This window comes from Saprolegnia diclina, assembly GCF_000281045.1.
Source record: "Saprolegnia diclina VS20 unplaced genomic scaffold supercont1.35, whole genome shotgun sequence".
Classification (NCBI taxonomy): domain Eukaryota; phylum Oomycota; class Saprolegniomycetes; order Saprolegniales; family Saprolegniaceae; genus Saprolegnia; species Saprolegnia diclina.
In genome coordinates, this window is record NW_008246102.1 from 264767 (window position 1) to 281597 (window position 16831).

The window sequence follows — 16831 nt, forward strand, 5'->3', positions numbered from 1 at the left end:
CAGTTCGGACGAAGACGAGACGCCGGTGGTTGCAGCGTATGGCGGCGGCGCCCACGTGCGAGTGGGAACGCGCACAGCGCCGGGTGACCGGTGCTCGCTCGAGAAGCGACGAGCGACGGCGAGTGTGCAAGCGACGCGCGTTCGGAAGGGCCCGATCGAGACTCCGTCGTTGGAAAAGCCTGCCAAAGCCGACAAGGTTGTCGTCAAGAAGGAGTTTGCCTTCTTGTTCACGTAATACAACGTCCATTGAAAAGACATATTTGTACTCGAGTACTAACGCTGCTCGATACTAGTACTGTATACGCTATATGTAAAAGCAATCTGTCAGCAGATCTATGGCTGCCTTGGCACTACCCACGAGCGACCCAGCGTCTGCGTGAGGCTGGGCGTCTCGGTCCTGATCGTGGTGACAATGGCTTTACAGCGGCAAGAAGCGCCGTGAAGCTCTTGGATCGACGGCAGCGGCGGAGTGTACAACACCGAGACGTCACGTCACATGCGACGAGGCGCAAGTTTTATCCGGATAAAAGCCCTCCGGATATCTCTGGGCGGCTCACGTTTGCAGTCGCCAAGCACCCAAGCGCCATCAGTCTCGTCGAGCGTCGCTGCAGGCCTCAGGCTACAGGCTACAGCGCTGCAGCCATAGCGTCGTCGGTAGCTATGCCAGCGGTAGCTATGCCAGGTACGTGTTCTGCATCGTCGGCCATGCGTTGTTGCGATCGCATGCGCGCTGTGCTATCGACGGTCTATCCCAAGGCAGCGTGCTTCCGGCCGCCTGCGCGATCGATCTTCTATTTTTGGATCTTCAAAATATCGAACACGACAAAACGGTTTACCGTTTTACTTGGTATTTGTATGGTCGCACCTGGCGGCCGGCCGCCAGGGCTCGGCCACGTCATACTCCAAATTGCCCTCCGAGCCCGATGTCGCGACAGGCGGAGATGATGCGCGGCCCGGTCGCCGCTACCATCGACGACGTCGTCGAAGCCGTCGACCGACGCTTCAAGGCGGCCTACGAGCGAGCCCACGTTGCTGCCAAGCAACGCGCCCTTGCGGCCGTGTAAGTACCTATCACGTCGAATGGCACAGGCTTACAGGCGCTGTAGGCCCAAGGCGACCGAAATGGTCATCAAGAAGCGCCGCGCCGCCGTCGAGCCGACGACGTAAGTCCTGTTCCTCAAAACGACTAGGTAATTGAGCTGACAATGTATGCGCAGGCCACGGCCGATCAAGAAGACCGGCAAGAAGGATCGCGCATACTTCGAGGACCGACTTGCTCAGCTCCTTGCTGGTCAAGACGAGCTGCGTCGCGGGCAGGTCGCTGTCGCGCAGCATGTGACACGCGAGCGCGTGGCGACGGCGAAGGCCATGGAAGCGGTACATATTCCATTGCTATACATACGCAACTTGGGAACACGCTTCGTAGGTCCGGAAGCACGAGGCGGAGCCGCCTGAAATCTTCTTGTCGCATGTTGTCTTGACGGCCGAGCAGATCGACCTCCCGGTCGATGAGCTCGAGCCGATCCCAGATGAGTACGACGGTGACATTCAAGTGTACATCCGCGACAGTGTCGTAAACAAGGTCATCGTGGGGGGGCCGTACCCACTGCGCGTCCCGCGCGGGGGTTGGTGCCGGGAGGCGCTCAAACGCGCCATCAAGTGCACCATGGACACGTGTTCCCGGTGGTGACGTTCCTTGCCGGGTGCTTGTCAGCGGTGGGGTTTGCGCCGACTGCATCGTCCTCTGCTCGGTCGGTGCAAACACTCGCCGAGTCGGCGGTCAGCTACATCTTTCCCGTGCCATCGGCCCAAGACGCCCGGAAGGGCCATCGCATCCAGGAGATCCTCAAGATTGGCGATCCCGACCTCAAGTACGGCGGGAGCATGACAATCATAAGCCAAGACGGCGGCAAGGTCCTCCGCGGCACGGCGGACAACATTGCGGCTTACACCCGCGAGATGGCGGCGATGGCCGGCGACTCTGTCCGCATGGCGTAGCTATCGAAACAATACCAATTCCATGCAACACCAACATTTGAACGTATTTCCCGTCGGTATCGTCTGGACGTTGGTAGCAGTCGTAACAGAATCGCTTGGAGATCGTCCATTGTAGGGAATTTTGTACTAGTACAATATTGTAGACGTCAACACAGTCGGTACGAGAAAAATAGTTCAATTTGGAGTTTGAAAAATTGTTACAAAAAGGAAAATATATCCTACCCTGTCGCTAATACCCTTATCGTCGTTCTCATCTTGGTCCAATTTCTTTGCTAAATCATCACGTAACACACCAGTGCTGTACTAGGATGGCTGCGGGCTGTCGACGCTGTTTAACCCAACATCCAGCTCGGCCGAGCTCCACCTCACATCGTTGAACCAACAGAGCATGGGTACGACACAATGGGGTGGCACAGTCACCATCCTCACCATGTACGACACGACGGTGGACGAGCAAGCACATGAGCCATCGGAAAGTTCAATACGAGCCCCAAGCTCGGGCCAGCTCGGTTCCCAACGGTGACGCCTCTCAACTAAAGAATTAGCGTATACGAGTACAAACCAATAGTAATTGTTGGTACTCGAACTGCTGCCACGCACTACATGTACTTTGCAACTTGATTTTTGTGTTTTTGGATGACTATGTACGAGAGTTCTCCATTTTACTGGTGAGCGAACAGCACGAATGAGTTGCAAGAGCAGTACGACGTCGCATCTCATTTGTAAAGGGCAACGAGCTTTTGGAGACCTTATCGTTGGTCCTCGGGGTCGATGACGGTGGCGATTGCTGGCCAACGAGGCAAGTAGCGTGCATGTAGTATCAACTTATCGGCCTGTTTCTTCCTGTCGTTTGAAGTTTCATGGACAGGACGATATCATACCAATGACCTTAAAGTTGGTTTTGCGTATGCGACGAGTCGAGATGGTCCCAGAAAAAACACTCGACAAACAAACAGCGCACATGACAAACATTTTTAGGTGCATGCGAATGATTGATGTTCGCAAACAGACACCAAGTCAAGGCCACGGCTACTAGTACCAGCGAGCACGGATCGGCCACGTACTGGCAGTTGCCAATATTGTCTTCTACTCGGTTGAAACGACTAAGGAGGAGTTCCGAGTAACCTGTGAGACGGGCAACAGCCAATCAGAGGCCAGGAAAAAAAAATGCATCCCGTCTCGTGCGCATGGTTGTCGGCCGACCTCGACGACCTCAGCTCGCACCAATTCATCCCGTCTCGTGATTACGCGATTTGATTGGGCAAATCGTTGGATGGAGACACGGACCAAAAGTCGCCTTTGCAGTTGACATTTTCGATTGCAATGGCCACAAAACTCGAGCAACATGATGTCCACATGTAGGTTGGCTTAAGTGGAGCTCGCGCTCACTTTCTTGGTACTACAACAAGGCTTTTGCCGGCTTCCGTCAAGAAGCGACCAAATTGGTTGGCTAAAATTCCATTGAATATTAGCCAATCATAGCGCCGATGGTTTTTCGTCGTATTTTGCAAAAATCGTTCCGAGTAAAATGTGCCCGTCTCCCATCCGTCCCATATTTTTACTCGGAACTCCTCCTAAACTACGGTGCGATACGATCATCGCGCCAACCATTGGTCGGTTCAATATACATCAACTTCATGCAGGATGCCACGTCATCGCAGCCTGAGCGTTGCCACCAGCCCACCGCGCACAATCATCCGCATGCCACTTTTCAATTTGCACCTCAAGCATGACAACGTTTGCCGTGTCGAGCAAGGAGGTGACGGCGTACACTGGCGAGACGACCCGCGACGTGCCCGTGACGTCCCTACGAGAGTTTACGAAGGAGGGCTGCAATGATGTCCCGCAGTCGTCGCCCGTGACGTCGCCAACCGTGCACAGCAAGCGCGGTTTCGTCCAGGGCGTCATTCAAGCGTACAGCCAGCACCACAACCTCGTGCTTCGCCCTGATGATGTCTGGCTCGCGATCATGATTCCGTTCAGCTTGCACATCAACGGCAATGCGCGATGGTTTCGCTCGTCGCTCGTCAAGCACCGCGGCAAGAAGAACCTCGCGATCAAAGGCGGCGGCGACGTGACGTCGGCCAGCACAGGTGGCCTCGCCAAGCTCATGGCCAATGAAATGACCGCGCACCTCGTGAATCCAACGCTCAAGGACTGGGTACTCCCCGGCTTCTCAACGACGACGGACAACGACGTTGTCGTCGGCAGCGTTGTCTTTATGGCGGCGATGAAGAAGTATTTTGCCTACAAGTTCGAGCTCGGCTGTGGGATTCCGCTGGTTACGCTCCTCGGGACTGTCGACGATTGGCAAGACCTTCGAACCCGCAGCACCACGCTCGCGACGTTCGGCGGCTATGCATCGACGTGGTCTCGCATGCTGGCGCCGATTCTCGACCAGTTCGTCTCGGCCGCGAAAGGGCAGCCCGATGCGGTGTTCTGGGACCGGATTTGCCACCATATTGGCGGCGGGTCAGGTCCGAGCTATCTTAGTGGCTGGCTTAGTGTTTTCTGTGTCTTCAACGAGGAAGGGCAATGGCAAGGCGGTACAAAGTCGGTGACGCTCTACACCGGCAAGGTTGTTACGACGGACTTTCCGATCGTCGAGTCGCAAGACGTGCCGCCGGGCTACGTCACGGTCGACGTCACCATTAACGACAATGGGGTGCTGCGTGAAGGGCTCCTCTTTGCAGGCCACATGAGCTTCAGCGTCCAAAACGAAGCCACGGCCATTGCTCCAGAGCTGAGCTGGGCGATTGCGCTCAAGAACGGAGAGCGCGACTGTAGCGACGACGATGGCGAATGGACAAGCGCTTCGGGATGGCTTTGGGCGAGCGCCGCAACTTTGATCGTCGTGATCACGTGGACCCTCAAGCAGTGCTTTCTCTAATCCGAATGTCGATTGTTTCAACTATCAGTACAGCGCAGGGTAATCCTGGCTGGGATGGAGATGTTGACGTTGCACTCGCTGTGTCGATGCTGCCAACAGATCGCCGCCGTGCTCCAAGACTCGACAGAGTCATCAGCGTTGGCGCGTCTGGATTTGGAAGGCAACTACCTTGACGTCGCCAGCGTCAATGCTCTTATCCACGCCAATTCCTACCTCGTCGATACCACGGTCAACGTCACGGCGCGCATCGACGCCGACACGTCAAGCTCCAAGCGTAAGCCCAATACGGTGTTCAGGTCATCTGTCAACACGAACATGGGTACCGTCCCAGCGACCATTTGACATGTAGCCCTCGCCTATAAGCCACTACTAAGTGCATATCCATCACGCATGTCGGACGTTCTTGTGGCAGCTCGATCTTCTCTGCGTTGTCGACGACAAGCGAACCCGCATGTGGCGACTAGGACGTGATCGGTGGTGAATGAGTCGCTTGGGGAATTCCTTCTGTGCTTGCCTCGCGTCTTGACGTTCTGGCTGCTGTGGGAGTCGCCGAATGCCACGCAGGCAACGCCAACGACAAAAGCCATGCAAAACGATATTATATAGACTTAGCGCTCGAGTGGGGACTTGAGAAGCCACGGCGCGGCCGGGTACAGCTCGCCAAAGAGCAGTGTGCAGAACGGTTTGTGGTCGGCTAAACTGTGCCGCGGGTCGGTGCTAAACGAAATGAGAAGCGCCACGAGCTCCTTCTTCTCGCTGCCGACGCTCTCGAGCACCTTTTGGAGCTGGCGCGTCGACTTGGAGATCTCCAGCGGCCCGTTGCTGTCGAGGCGCAGCGCCTTGCGGCTGTGCACGCGCACAAAGAGACTCAGCGCCAGCGCCGACGTGTGCAATGCCGTCGAAAACTTGGGTCTAAGTGGAACGTCAGCCTCGCGCACTCACACGTTAAAGATGTGTCGTACTTGGCAAAGGCGTGCAGAAACGAAAAGCCGATCGCGCGCTGGAGCGTGTCAAGGCCGTTGCCCGCGTGTCTCGCTTCGCCCAGGCTCCAGAGGCTCTGGCTCACCTACGACCGCGTCAGACATTGAAGAACGCTGTCTGTCGTACCCGGGAGAGCATGTCTTGCTTAAAAGCCATTGCCACCGACTCGAGCCGCAGGACAAGGCAAAACAGCGTCGTGCACAGAAAGAGCAGCGCTGGCTCCGCCTCTCTCGGCATGAGGTCGTCAACGCTGCAAGCGCGCTCGACGTACTCGACCAAGCGCGCACAGAGCTGCAGTTCGAGCGGCGGCTTCTCCTGCCACGGCGCCTTGGCGACCGCGGCGTCCTGTTGCAAGCAGTAGGCGACAAGCGGCAGAAACGTGTAGCGCTCCAAGCACGACGCGACAAACTCGACGGCGCTGAGCTCGGGGACTTTGACGCCGTCGACGACGATGGGCTGCCACGAGAGGCCCTTGGTCACGTATGACGCCAAGCTGCGTTCGCAGAGCGACGCCATCACATGCACTGACGCAACGGCCGCGCACGCCGCCTTGACGCTCTCGAGCTCGTGGAGGGTTGCCAGTGACAGCAGCATTGACGCCACGATAGCACCGACCGACGCCATAGGCGCCAAGACCTCGACATGCCCTTCCAGAAGCGGCACGGCGCTGGCTTCGCTTGGTCGCAGCTCGTCGCAGACCGTATGCAGCGCGTCGCCGAGCGCCATCCACGTGTGGGCGACAGCGAGTCGTTGCTGGAGCGCACCGTCGACGACCGGGACGTTGGCGATGCGAAAGACGTCGGCGTACAAACTCTGGAGGTGCTCGGGCTTGAAGATAGCTTCAAAGTCGGAGCGGTGGACGTGCAGAAGCGAGAGCACGTCGTAGACGACGACGGCAGCGGCGCTGGCCAACGACGCAACAACGGCAGCGTACACGTTGTGGTGGCCGACAGCGTCCCGCGCCAGCTTCCAGTCGGGCCCCGTCGGGTGCAGTAGCAGCGTTAGCAAGTGGAGGAGTGTCGACGCCTTCTTGAGCTCGTCGCCTTGGCGCTCGGCAAGGTCGAGGCCGCAGAGACTCAGGAGCAAGCGCAGTGCTGCAACGTACCGAGCATGAGCATCCGCAACCGCGTCCACGGGCCCACACAGCAGCGTTGGGTGCAGCAGCAGCGCCCGACAGCCGTTGGCGACGGCGTCGACTTCGGCGCTCTTGATGGGCCGCCCGAGCCGCCGCGGGTGACTCAAAAACGACGCAAATGACCGCGGGAGCGTGTGGTCACGGTGGTGGACGGCCACGTGCATGAGCAGCAGGTGGTACTTGACAAAAAACGACGATTGAACGTGCCCTGGCTGCGCGTCGAGGTACGTGGACGGCCACGGCGACCGGCTCAGCATGTCGCGTAGTACGAGGAGCACGTGTAGTCGCAGCGGCGACTGAAACTTGATCGCGTACGCCGTCGCCATGCTGGCCGTCGAGACAGTCAAGCAGTCCTTCATCGTGTTGAGTGTCTCTTCGTGCAGCGCCCACTGGTCCCACGGCACGCGGCCGAGAAGAGGAACGTACGCCTTGATGAGGCTGTCGGGCGCGTGCGGCCAGAGCACGTTGCACATGAGCGACCAGATGCAGTCGAGTTTGATCTGCATCGCCATCGTATCACGCTCAAGAAAAGACTGGAGACACGACCAGAGCGCGGACGCAACCGTCGCTGGCGTTGCATCGTCATTTGACGGCCACGGTGCCAGCGCCCGAACGGGTTCCGGCGCCGACGGCATGTACAGCACCTACGCATAAGGCCATTTACAATAGCAAGACAGCATCAAGTGTCGTACCTGCAGCATGGCTTCAAAGACCTTGGACGTAATCGACCACATCATCTCGGCCGTCGCTTGGGCGCGCACCCAGACAACGACAAGGTCCAGACACGGCTTGAGCACATGCGCAGCTTGCCACTGCGCGAGCTCGTATACATCTGCGCTCGCACTGAGGTTGTCGTCGCCGTGCTTTTTCCAGTCCTGCTGCGCGAGCAAGCGGTCGTGACCGGCACTGCGACGCGCCAGCACATGGGACGTGACGCGCTCGACGAGCAGCTGCAGCGTCTCGAGGGGCAAGTCGGCCCAGAGCTCGTTTGGCACGTGCGCGACGGCCTGCCAGAGGCCAACATCCAGCGGTTTGCTGATCGACATGGACAACGAGCTCTCAAAATACGTGCGCATGGCCTGCAGGTCCGGCGCGTAGTACTGGTCGTAGACGCCGAGGAGAGCGCAGAGCACCTTGTCCACGTGATCTTCGAGGAACAAGCTGCAGAGCGTGTGGAGCGTCTTGGCGTGCATGCGGTGGACCTCGGCGCTCGGCTGTCCGAGCACGAGCTCCGCAAGCACGATCGAGAGGAGCGTGTCTCGGTCAAAGACCGACGGCGACGCCTGCAGCCACTTGGCAATGTCAAAGCGCCGGAGCAGCTGGAGCCGGTCGTCGGTCGACAAGTCGGGCGTGTGGTACATGACGGTCGCAAAGTACTCGACGAAGCGCGTCGGCGTGTTGTTGGGGAAGAAGCAGTCGCTGAGCAGGACGACGCGCGCCGGGTCCTGCAGCATGAAGCGCAAGAGGCCACTCGTCTCTTCCTGGTCAACGCCAATGAACGCGACGCCGAGCGCCTGAATAGACCGCCAGAGCACCTCTTGGAATGGCGGGCACCGGCGCACGACCTTCGAGTCGAGATGCAGGAGGGCGTGGAACCAAGCGACACCCTGCGCCTGCCACGCCGCCGGGTCCGACGTCAAAAGCGCCACGACCGAGTCGATCAAAAGGATCTGAAAACAGATCTGAACGTCGAGCGCGCCGAGCTGCAGGTAGTTGCCGCGGTCGCCGACAACAGCAATCGGTGCCAAGAGCAGGCGCAGCGACGCAACGTTGAGCCGCGTCGCCTGCAGCTGGCACGTGGCCAAAACGTCAGCCGAGGCGTCGTCGAGGTGCCACTCAGTGTACTCGAGTCGGAGCGCGCTCGGCCGCTTGCACGGCGCGGGGTCCTTGCCCTTTCGACCGGCGCACGGCACCGACTTGGTCACGACCACGAGCTTGGGAACGTAGAGCTTGGCGAGCTTCTCGACAAAGTCCGTCTCGAGCGCCGTCAGCTGCGAAAGCACGTCCGTATACTGCATCGCCCGGTCGACAAACGGACCTGAAGCAAGTTCCAGCGGGAGCGGTCCGGGCGTCGTCGGGAGACACGGCGAGAACCGAAGGTATTTGAACCGCTTCATCGGCATTGGCTCGGGCCAGACCACGGGCTTGAGCGACGGCGGCAGCGACACCGGGGACGCAACGGCCGACGACGTATTCGACGACGGAGACGACGTTACGGTCACGGTTGGGAGGCAGAGATGCACCCACAGCAGCGGCGCCACGCGGTCGCAGAGCGCCTCGGACCGCGTTTCGATCGTGTCGGACGTGTGCAGCAGCACGTGGCTGAGTTGGAGCAGCTGCGTCGCGTGGCCAATGCAGTAGTGCGGCGGCAAGCTCTCCTTGTGCCCCATCCAAAGACCGACGTCCGTGTTTTCGAGCCACGCGTCCATGGCCGAGTAGAGGCGTGCGAGCTCGCTGGCGTACGGCGACGGATGACTCACGACCTGCGCTGAAAAGTGCGCCGAGAGCTGGCGCAGCTTGGCTTGGAGCGACCGCCGGGGCAGCTGCTTGGCCTCGAGATCCCACACGTGATGTCCAAAGAACGTCGACCCGATCGAGGCAAAGTACAAGGCAAACCAGAGCTGCCACCACAGCACGAGCATCGGCGTCGTGTTGGGACACGCGAGCACAATCTGCGCGACGCGGAAGAGCCGCAGCGTCGAAAACGAGGCAAACTCGAGGTCTCGCTGGCCGTAGGCGCCGGGGTGCGCCGTCTCGACGCCGTAGACGTACAGCTCTGTGGCCAGCCGGCCTTTGGCTCGGAGGCTTTCGATCGCCTTGGCCTTTTGCTTGCCTGGCTCCTTCAAAATGACGTGCCCGAGCGCCTTGTAGAGCTCCTTTTCTCTCCGGACTTCGAGGAGGAGGGCGAGGTATGAGAAATGGAGGTCTGTGGCCGTCGCTCCGGAGAAGACCGACCAAACAGAGGCAGTTGGCGGTGGTACAAAGCTTCGGGCGCCCGGTAGCATGCAGAGGGCGTCGTAGTAGAGCGAGAAGGGCGCCTCGAGCGCCGACAGCATCGTTGGCGACGCCATCGCCAGCGCCACGATCGCGTCGACGACCGTTCGGTACGCTGGGCGCGTGTACCACTCGGGAATCGTGAGCACCAAGACGAGCCAGTACTGCAAAATCGTTGGCGACTGGAGCACATGGTAGTGGCGACGGATGACCGCGCAGACGCCGTCAACGTCGGGCGTCGTCGTCGACGGCTCAGCGACCGGTTTTGGCTGCCACAACAACGTCTTCTTGAGCGTCTGAAGCGTCGCTACAGCGTAGTGCTTGGCCGTTGCGGCGTACGACGCTGGTACTTGGTCGCAGAGCGATGGCAGAAGCATCGGGTGCACACAGCAGCTCTGTTCGAGCGCCGTCTGCACGATGGCAATGATCTCGTCGCGGTCGACGCTGCCCGTGTCGGCAAGGTACTGCACCACGAGCGGCAGGCGCGGGTCTAGCGCAAAGTACAAGTTGGTGTGCAGCATGGCCACGATGCTGCGGAGGTCCTTGTTGAACGCCACGTAGTTTTTCAAAAACGACTGCACGTCGCTCGGCGAGAGCCGCGGCAGGTGCGGCAAAACGCACTCGACGATCGCCAAGACCGCACTGCGCTCGCCGTGGTCAACGAGCAGCGACAGCAGCGGCGCGTACTTGTCGACCGCCGAGCTGTACAGGTACGTCGTCAGCTGGCACAAGGCGTAGAGCACGATGGGCTCCATGTGCGCGATCGGGACGGCATCCGCGTCGACGCTCGTGCTGTCATCGGCGTCGCGCAACGGCGCTTCCGGCACAGTCGCTCCATCGACATACGTGATGCACATGGCGGCAGCGACCGACGCAGCCTCGGTTTGGCCGAGCACGAGGTGGCTGCGTGGCAGGCCGTGCGTGAGTCGTCGCAGCAAAAGCGCTTCTTTCGACAGATCCGTGTCGAGCTCCATCAGCGGCAGCAGCGGAAGGTAGTCGGCCGTCGAGTAGAAGCGCAGCTGCTGCATCAACTGCCACGCCCACGCCCGAAAGTCCATCGACCACGGCCATTGGCGCGCCGACGCGTAGAGCTGCACCGTGGCTTCGGCCAAGAGCAAACTCACAAAGCGGTGCACGAACGGGTCCAAGAAGAGTATATGGACCGTGTTGGGCGCGTCGCCCCAGTTGAGGCTCTCGAGAATCGACCGGGCGACGACGCTGCGGGCGTCCATGACGTTCTCTTGGAGCAGCCACGCTTGCAAAATGTGCAAGTCCGACAGCGTCGGCTGCCACAGTCGCAGCGGCAGCTTGGGGAAGAGCGCGAGACCGCACTCGTACTGTGGCAAAAGCGCCAGCAGCTGCGAGTGCGCCACCGGGTGCGCGACGCAGACGACCCGAAGCGCGTCGACGTGCACGTCCAAGACACGCGTCACCTCAAACGACAGAAAGAGCTCGTGGACGATCGTCTGAACGAGCTCGCTCCATGGCGCCACGGCCGCGAGCGACGCCATGGCCCCGAGAAGGTACTTGCCAGGACCTCTAAGCACGTGCTTGTGCAAGCGAGCGCGAAGACTCGGAACGTCGGCGAGCCAGCACTGAAAGGCCACGTACGAGGTGGCGCCGACGGACGCCTGGCCAAAGAGGCCGCCGAGAACGTCCCACGACGCTGCCGGAGAAAGTGCGGCGTAGTGCCAGCTCGGGAGGCTGCGGTAGACGGCCACGTTGCGCGACTGGACGACGCCAAAGAGCGCAATCTGGAAAAGCTGGTCAAAGAGCGAGCCCGGGTGAGCACCAGCGGCCGCGAGGATGACGCCAAGACCGTCCGCGACGTGCGCAACGAGCAAATCGTAGTCGGCAAAGCGCTCAAAGACGCTCGTGCACTCGTGGACGAGATACAAGAGATGCGCAAAGCACTGCGCGAGGTCGTCCGACGTCAAAATATGAGTCACCGCGCGCCCGAGCGGCAGTTGACTGCAAAGCGCCGTGTAGTCGGCGTCCCCGAGGAGCTGCGGGCGATCGTCTGCGATTTCGGGTTCAAGCAGCAACCACTCGTCGACACTCGACGACCGGCGTTGCTTTCGAGGCGACATCTCCGTCTCATCGTGGGCGGTCACGACTTGCGGCGGCAGCTGCGTCGGGTGAAACAGCAGATGCCACAACGACAAGAACAGGTCGAGAATCTCGCGCGACCACGGAAGCGGCGGCAGCTGCAGAAAAGCCAGCGCCCAGCGCCGGTCGGACGCCAGCAGCGGCAAATGCAGCAAATGTGTGAGGAGGTACGGCAGCACCGGCGCGGGGTCTGTCGCGAGGAGCGTCGTCGCACACCGCCCGAGCCAGTGCTGGAGCGAAACCCGAACTTGAGCCACCGCGATCTTCCACTCGGGCGACGAGAGCGCGACAGTCGACCGGGGTAACACGAGCAGAGCTTCGCAACGAGCGCACGGGCCCGTGGCGAAAGTGCAGAGGCAGCCGCACGCGGGGCACTGCAGCTGCTTCGTATCGTCGTCTTCGACGATTGGCTGGCCGCGTCGGAGCGCAGATGGCACAACGCCCAGCAGCGGCGACTGCGCCCGCGTCACCTCCTTCTCCAGAAACCAGAGCACGTCCATAGCGTCCGTAATGGCGTCAACGGCGTCGGCGTCGAGGAGAAGACCGTCCAGATACTGTTCGACGCGCAGAAAGGCGAGCGCGCGATCGTACGTGTAGACGGCAGCTTCTGCCGACCGCAGCTGCCGGAGCGCCTGCCACTGCTTCAGAAGGGCGTCGCGCATGTCCAGGTCGAGACTCGCAGTGGGAAATTCGATCGTCTCGGTGAGCGTCTGCAGGTCGCCACAGAGCGCCGACGCCGACACCGAGTCAAACCCGGTCGTCCACACTACAACAACCTTTGAGTCGAGAACCAGATTTGGTTGAAGAATGGTACCAGTGTGCGTCTTCTCGGCAATCTCGGCTTCGATCGCCGCCACCGTGGACGACGCGACCCGCAGCGCGTACTCGCAGTAGAGATAGGCCTCGACGAGCCGGTAGAACGGCGTCGGTGCTTTCTCGAGCACTTGGAGTCGTTCGTCGTACGCTTGCACGTGTTCGTCTCGGAGCCGCAGGTTTGCTTCGTAGTTGTCGATGCGGCGCAGTGGCACACGAGGAACCTCGCGAAGCGGCACCATGGGCGGTGCTGGCAACTCCCGGACCTTGGCGACGCGGGGCGTGAACGTGATGGGCTTGAGCATGCTTAGCGCGGGGTAGATTGGCGCCGAGATCTTGGCTGCGGGCGTGACGAGCAGGTCGTGGACGGTCGCGATCGATGCGTTGGCGGCAAGAGGTGCATATTTGGTGGTGACATCGACTGGCGCTGCCGTCGTTGGGGCGAGCTCCAGCGGCGGCGCAGTCGTCTTTGCATCTTCTTCGTCCGTGGGCGCAGAGGGTGCCAGGTACGCGAGGCCATTCATGGGCGGGCTCTCGCCGTTGTTGGCGACCTGCGGCGCCGACGGGTTGAGGTCGAGTGCGGTCATCGTCGGCATCGGCGGCATGCCCATCACGGGTAGCATTGGGCTTCCGAGCATGATCGCTTCCCAGTTGTCGAGTTGCGGGTCGTCTTCAAAGTCCGGAGCGCTCGGGCTCGAGCCGTCGTTAAAGTTGTCCAGGAGCAGCAGCTCTTCGGTCGAGAGGTGGATCTTGATGGGCTTCACCTGGACGTCCTCGGACGTCGACGCGCCGTTGCCGCGATGCGGTGCGCCGAGCGCGACCAGCGGCTGCGCCGGCTCTGCCCGCTTCGCCTTCTTCTTCCGCACGAGCGTTGCCATCGCCGTTTTCTATCTACTTGGACACTTGCGACACGACGCATTTAATCCAATTTCTTTTGTTATCTAGGATATTCTATGCAAACACGTGATTTGTATTGTATGATGGCCGGTCCGATCAACACTCTGCGCTTCTCGCCATCGACAGCATGGACAGCACCGGCGTAATTGTGGCTAAATGGCGAATTTATGGTTGGATGCCATTTATAGTTAGCTGTGGTAGAGTGCGTAATCTTGGCTTGGCGCCACATTTAGTGTGATTCCAATGCTCTGCGTGGTGATTGGTGCATCGAAATTGCCTTTTTAGCCAATCCAGGACGGTCAAGTGCGTCGATGAGGCAGGTGCTGGTGCTTGGGAACGGCGCCGCCGGCGCAGAGAAGCAAGCGCTCGCTCTCGCCGCCAAGCTGCAAACGGCAATCCGCAGTCTCGATGTATCGCAGCCTATTGGCGTCGCCATGGCGCGCGTGCCGTACACGAAGGCCTTTGTCCGAATCCCACCGGCAGCCCACGTCGCCGCCGCCAGCTTGTTCCAGCGCCATGGCCTGGGCTACGCGCCGCCACTACCAACGCAGCACGTACCCGACATCGTCGTAGGCTGTGGCCGCTCGACGGTTGCGCTCTGTGCCGGTCTCAAGCGCGCGCACCCGTCGCTCTTCAACATTCAGATCCAACACCCGCGGTAGGCGCCTCGCGGCCTTCTGTCTGCCCACTCGACTCGTTGTCGTAGCATCGATATGGCGTACTTTGATGCTGTGCTCGCACCGCAGCACGACTTTGACGCTGGCGCCGTCTTACCGTCACATGTCTACGCGACACCAGGCACCATCACCGACGTTGGTCCCGACGTTCTCGATGCGTGGGAGGGTACCGCGCCGTGGACGCAATGGCCTGGCGCTGCTGTTGCGCTGCTCGTCGGTGGCTCGTGCCGCGGCTACACTCTCTCAATCGGTATGCAAGCTCTATATCTGGGGCGTGTCTCAACGCGTCCAACAGACCGCGCCAAGGCTCTTGTCGCGCAGCTACAGGCGCAGTGGTCACCAACGACGTCCCTCTTTGCGACCTTCTCCAGACGCACACCATCGTCGGTATGCGAGTACCGATCTTTCGCGCATTGCTTGTAGAATGTAGGTCCAAGCGTATTTGCAGCAGGCGCTGCCGCTGGCGTTTCCCCAGCTCGTGCTCTACGACGGGAAGGGCGAGAACCCGTACGTTGGCTTTTTGAAACACGCCACCTACATTGTGACGACCCCCGACTCGGTGTCCATGACCACCGAAGCACTTTGCACCCAGAAGCCCGTCTATGTGTTTGATGCCGAACTGTGCACGGTCGGTTGCTGCGGATTTGAAAAGCCCTAACCCTTGTCATCGGTTAGGGTAAATTTCTCCGGTTCCACGGCGCGTTGCCGACGCAGACGTGGGGGGCGCCATTGAGTGCAGTGAAGCCGCCGCCATTCGAGTCTCTGCCTGCTGATGTGGTAGAAGCGATCGCACACCGTGTCCTTGAGCGATGGCAGACGCAAATGTGCGATGTGACCCAATGAGTTCGACTGCGCGGCGATGACAGACTGTCGTCGCACTTTAGTGGAGTCGCATTGTGTCTAATGTGGTTTCACCAAGAAGATAGTACTACAGGGTGTCTGGCGAGGAGTGCTCAATGGATAGATAGGCTGCGCCCCAACGCGCAATCGGTCACACTCAAATGATGAAATCGCAGAAAAGTCAAACCGTTCCAGAACTTAATCGATCGCAAGTGCGCTTGATTGGTCGCTCATATGACGTAAGCTCCTCTTTTTGCATCGTCGAACGAGTACAAAACTGTCCTCTCAACGTGTGCGAATGCATTGTGGATGGTGCCTGGCGTCATCACCATCGACAATCGCATCGTAAAGCGACTCTACACGTACTAGTAGGTACTAGTATCCAATGTTGTCCTTCTAGGACCCTATCCCTGACAAAAGGCAATAATGACTACCGTAGTCATCAGCGATTGCTACGCCGTCATCACACACAAAAGCGGGTTTGCATCCGTCTTTGCCCCTCCGAGAAAGCTACTCTTCGACGACGCGGACGATGCGCCGCACTTCCCTTATCTTACGACAGCTACAAGCCGCCCACCCCATCGCTACGATGAACCACGCGACGTTGCTTTTTCCCAACCAGACGACTCTGCACTACACACGCTGGGGTGGACCGACGGCGTCGACGACGTTCGTACTCGTCCACGGCGCACCGGGCTGAGCGCCTCGCGCCGCTTCTCGTAAACGACCACACGAACGTTGTGGCATTCGACCTGCCGGGTCACGGCCGCACGAGCGCAGACGTCGTCGGCGGCTACTACTACATTGACGCCGCGGTCATCACGGACGTCGTTGCGACGGCACTAACGCTGCTGCCGCCCGCGCGATTTCTTCTCGCGGGACACTCGATGGGCGCCCACAACGCACTGCACGTCGCTGCGCGAAGCGATGCTGTTGCAGGTCTCGCCCTCTTGAACCCGATGGTCTGCGTCCAAAGCCGCAACCAGCCGACGTTCGAGTACTGGTTTGGCGTCGTCATGCGCCGCTGTGGTAGCAGTCCCAACTTCATGACGCGATGGAACCGCTCGATTTACTTTAATAAGATGCGGTTCTCGCCCTCGATTCCTGAAATGGAGTTTGTCGCCGCCTTGTACCGAATGACGACGGCCGACTACGCCCGCGTCGCCGCCGACGCCGACACGCTACGTCGTCAGAAATTCCCCGTCCTCGTGGCGCTGACGGCCGACGACAAGGTCATTGAAGTTGAGATCGGCCACGAGCTCGCAGCGGCGCTCGGCGCGACGCACGTCACAACCTTCGAAAAGGGCGGCCACAACATCGTCAAGACCCAAGTCGATGGCGTCGCTGCCGCTCTCAACGAGTGGGCTAGCACCGTTGCCGAGACACACTCGCCACAGTCAACCATTGTCGCCGCGTGAAGACATTCATCAACACTCGAGAGACGCATAACAATGTCGTATATAAATTTCGTGTTCACGAGCATGCTATCTTCGAGTC

At 60.0% G+C, this 16831-nt stretch overlaps 5 protein-coding genes across 5 annotated transcripts in view; 4 read left to right on the forward strand and 1 right to left on the reverse strand.

The window, feature by feature from the left end:
• SDRG_10452 (hypothetical protein) overlaps positions 1–259 on the forward strand; it is a 1351-nt gene extending 1092 nt beyond the window's left edge. Inside the window, exon 4 of the mRNA XM_008616442.1 lies at positions 15–259. Coding sequence (XP_008614664.1) covers positions 15–235 — 221 coding nt within the window. The 3' untranslated portion in view covers positions 236–259. The remainder of the gene's footprint in view (positions 1–14) is intronic.
• Positions 260–570: 311 nt separating this feature from the next.
• On the forward strand, positions 571–2051 carry SDRG_10453 (hypothetical protein). The gene is made up of 4 exons (XM_008616443.1): positions 571–1060; positions 1107–1163; positions 1218–1377; positions 1427–2051. The coding sequence occupies exons 1-4, from the start codon at positions 924–926 to the stop codon at positions 1688–1690; spliced, it is 618 nt and encodes a 205-aa protein (XP_008614665.1). The 5' UTR covers positions 571–923; the 3' UTR covers positions 1691–2051.
• A 1676-nt stretch (positions 2052–3727) lies between these two features.
• On the forward strand, positions 3728–4899 carry SDRG_10454 (hypothetical protein; the record flags this gene model as incomplete). Its single annotated transcript, XM_008616444.1, has 1 exon — positions 3728–4899. One exon carries the CDS (start codon positions 3728–3730, stop codon positions 4886–4888), a length of 1161 nt encoding a protein of 386 aa, XP_008614666.1. The 3' UTR covers positions 4889–4899.
• A 575-nt stretch (positions 4900–5474) lies between these two features.
• Positions 5475–13809, reverse strand: SDRG_10455 (hypothetical protein). The gene is made up of 5 exons (XM_008616445.1): positions 12922–13809; positions 7697–12873; positions 5996–7648; positions 5851–5954; positions 5475–5800 (listed from the first exon to the last, which is right to left on the reverse strand). The coding sequence occupies exons 1-5, from the start codon at positions 13796–13798 to the stop codon at positions 5497–5499; spliced, it is 8115 nt and encodes a 2704-aa protein (XP_008614667.1). The 5' UTR covers positions 13799–13809; the 3' UTR covers positions 5475–5496.
• Positions 13810–14128: 319 nt separating this feature from the next.
• Positions 14129–16811, forward strand: SDRG_10456 (hypothetical protein; the record flags this gene model as incomplete). Its single annotated transcript, XM_008616446.1, has 6 exons — positions 14129–14475; positions 14524–14744; positions 14790–14881; positions 14925–15122; positions 15170–15271; positions 16036–16811. The coding sequence occupies 6 exons, from the start codon at positions 14129–14131 to the stop codon at positions 16750–16752; spliced, it is 1677 nt and encodes a 558-aa protein (XP_008614668.1). The 3' UTR covers positions 16753–16811.
• Between the last annotated feature and the right edge of the window lie 20 nt (positions 16812–16831).

Excerpts from the sequence above, each read along its gene's own strand:
- SDRG_10453 (XM_008616443.1), top strand. The coding sequence starts at position 924 with ATGTCGCGACAGGCGGAGATGATGCGCGGCCCGGTCGCCGCTACCATC. Across the intron at positions 1,061-1,106 it reads CAACGCGCCCTTGCGGCCGT|GCCCAAGGCGACCGAAATGG; the intron begins GTAAGTACCTAT and ends CAGGCGCTGTAG. Across the intron at positions 1,378-1,426 it reads CGGCGAAGGCCATGGAAGCG|GTCCGGAAGCACGAGGCGGA; the intron begins GTACATATTCCA and ends CACGCTTCGTAG.
- SDRG_10455 (XM_008616445.1), bottom strand. The coding sequence starts at position 13,798 with ATGGCAACGCTCGTGCGGAAGAAGAAGGCGAAGCGGGCAGAGCCGGCG. Across the intron at positions 5,955-5,995 it reads AGCAAGACATGCTCTCCCGG|GTGAGCCAGAGCCTCTGGAG; the intron begins GTACGACAGACA and ends ACGCGGTCGTAG. Across the intron at positions 5,801-5,850 it reads TTTCTGCACGCCTTTGCCAA|ACCCAAGTTTTCGACGGCAT; the intron begins GTACGACACATC and ends CGTTCCACTTAG.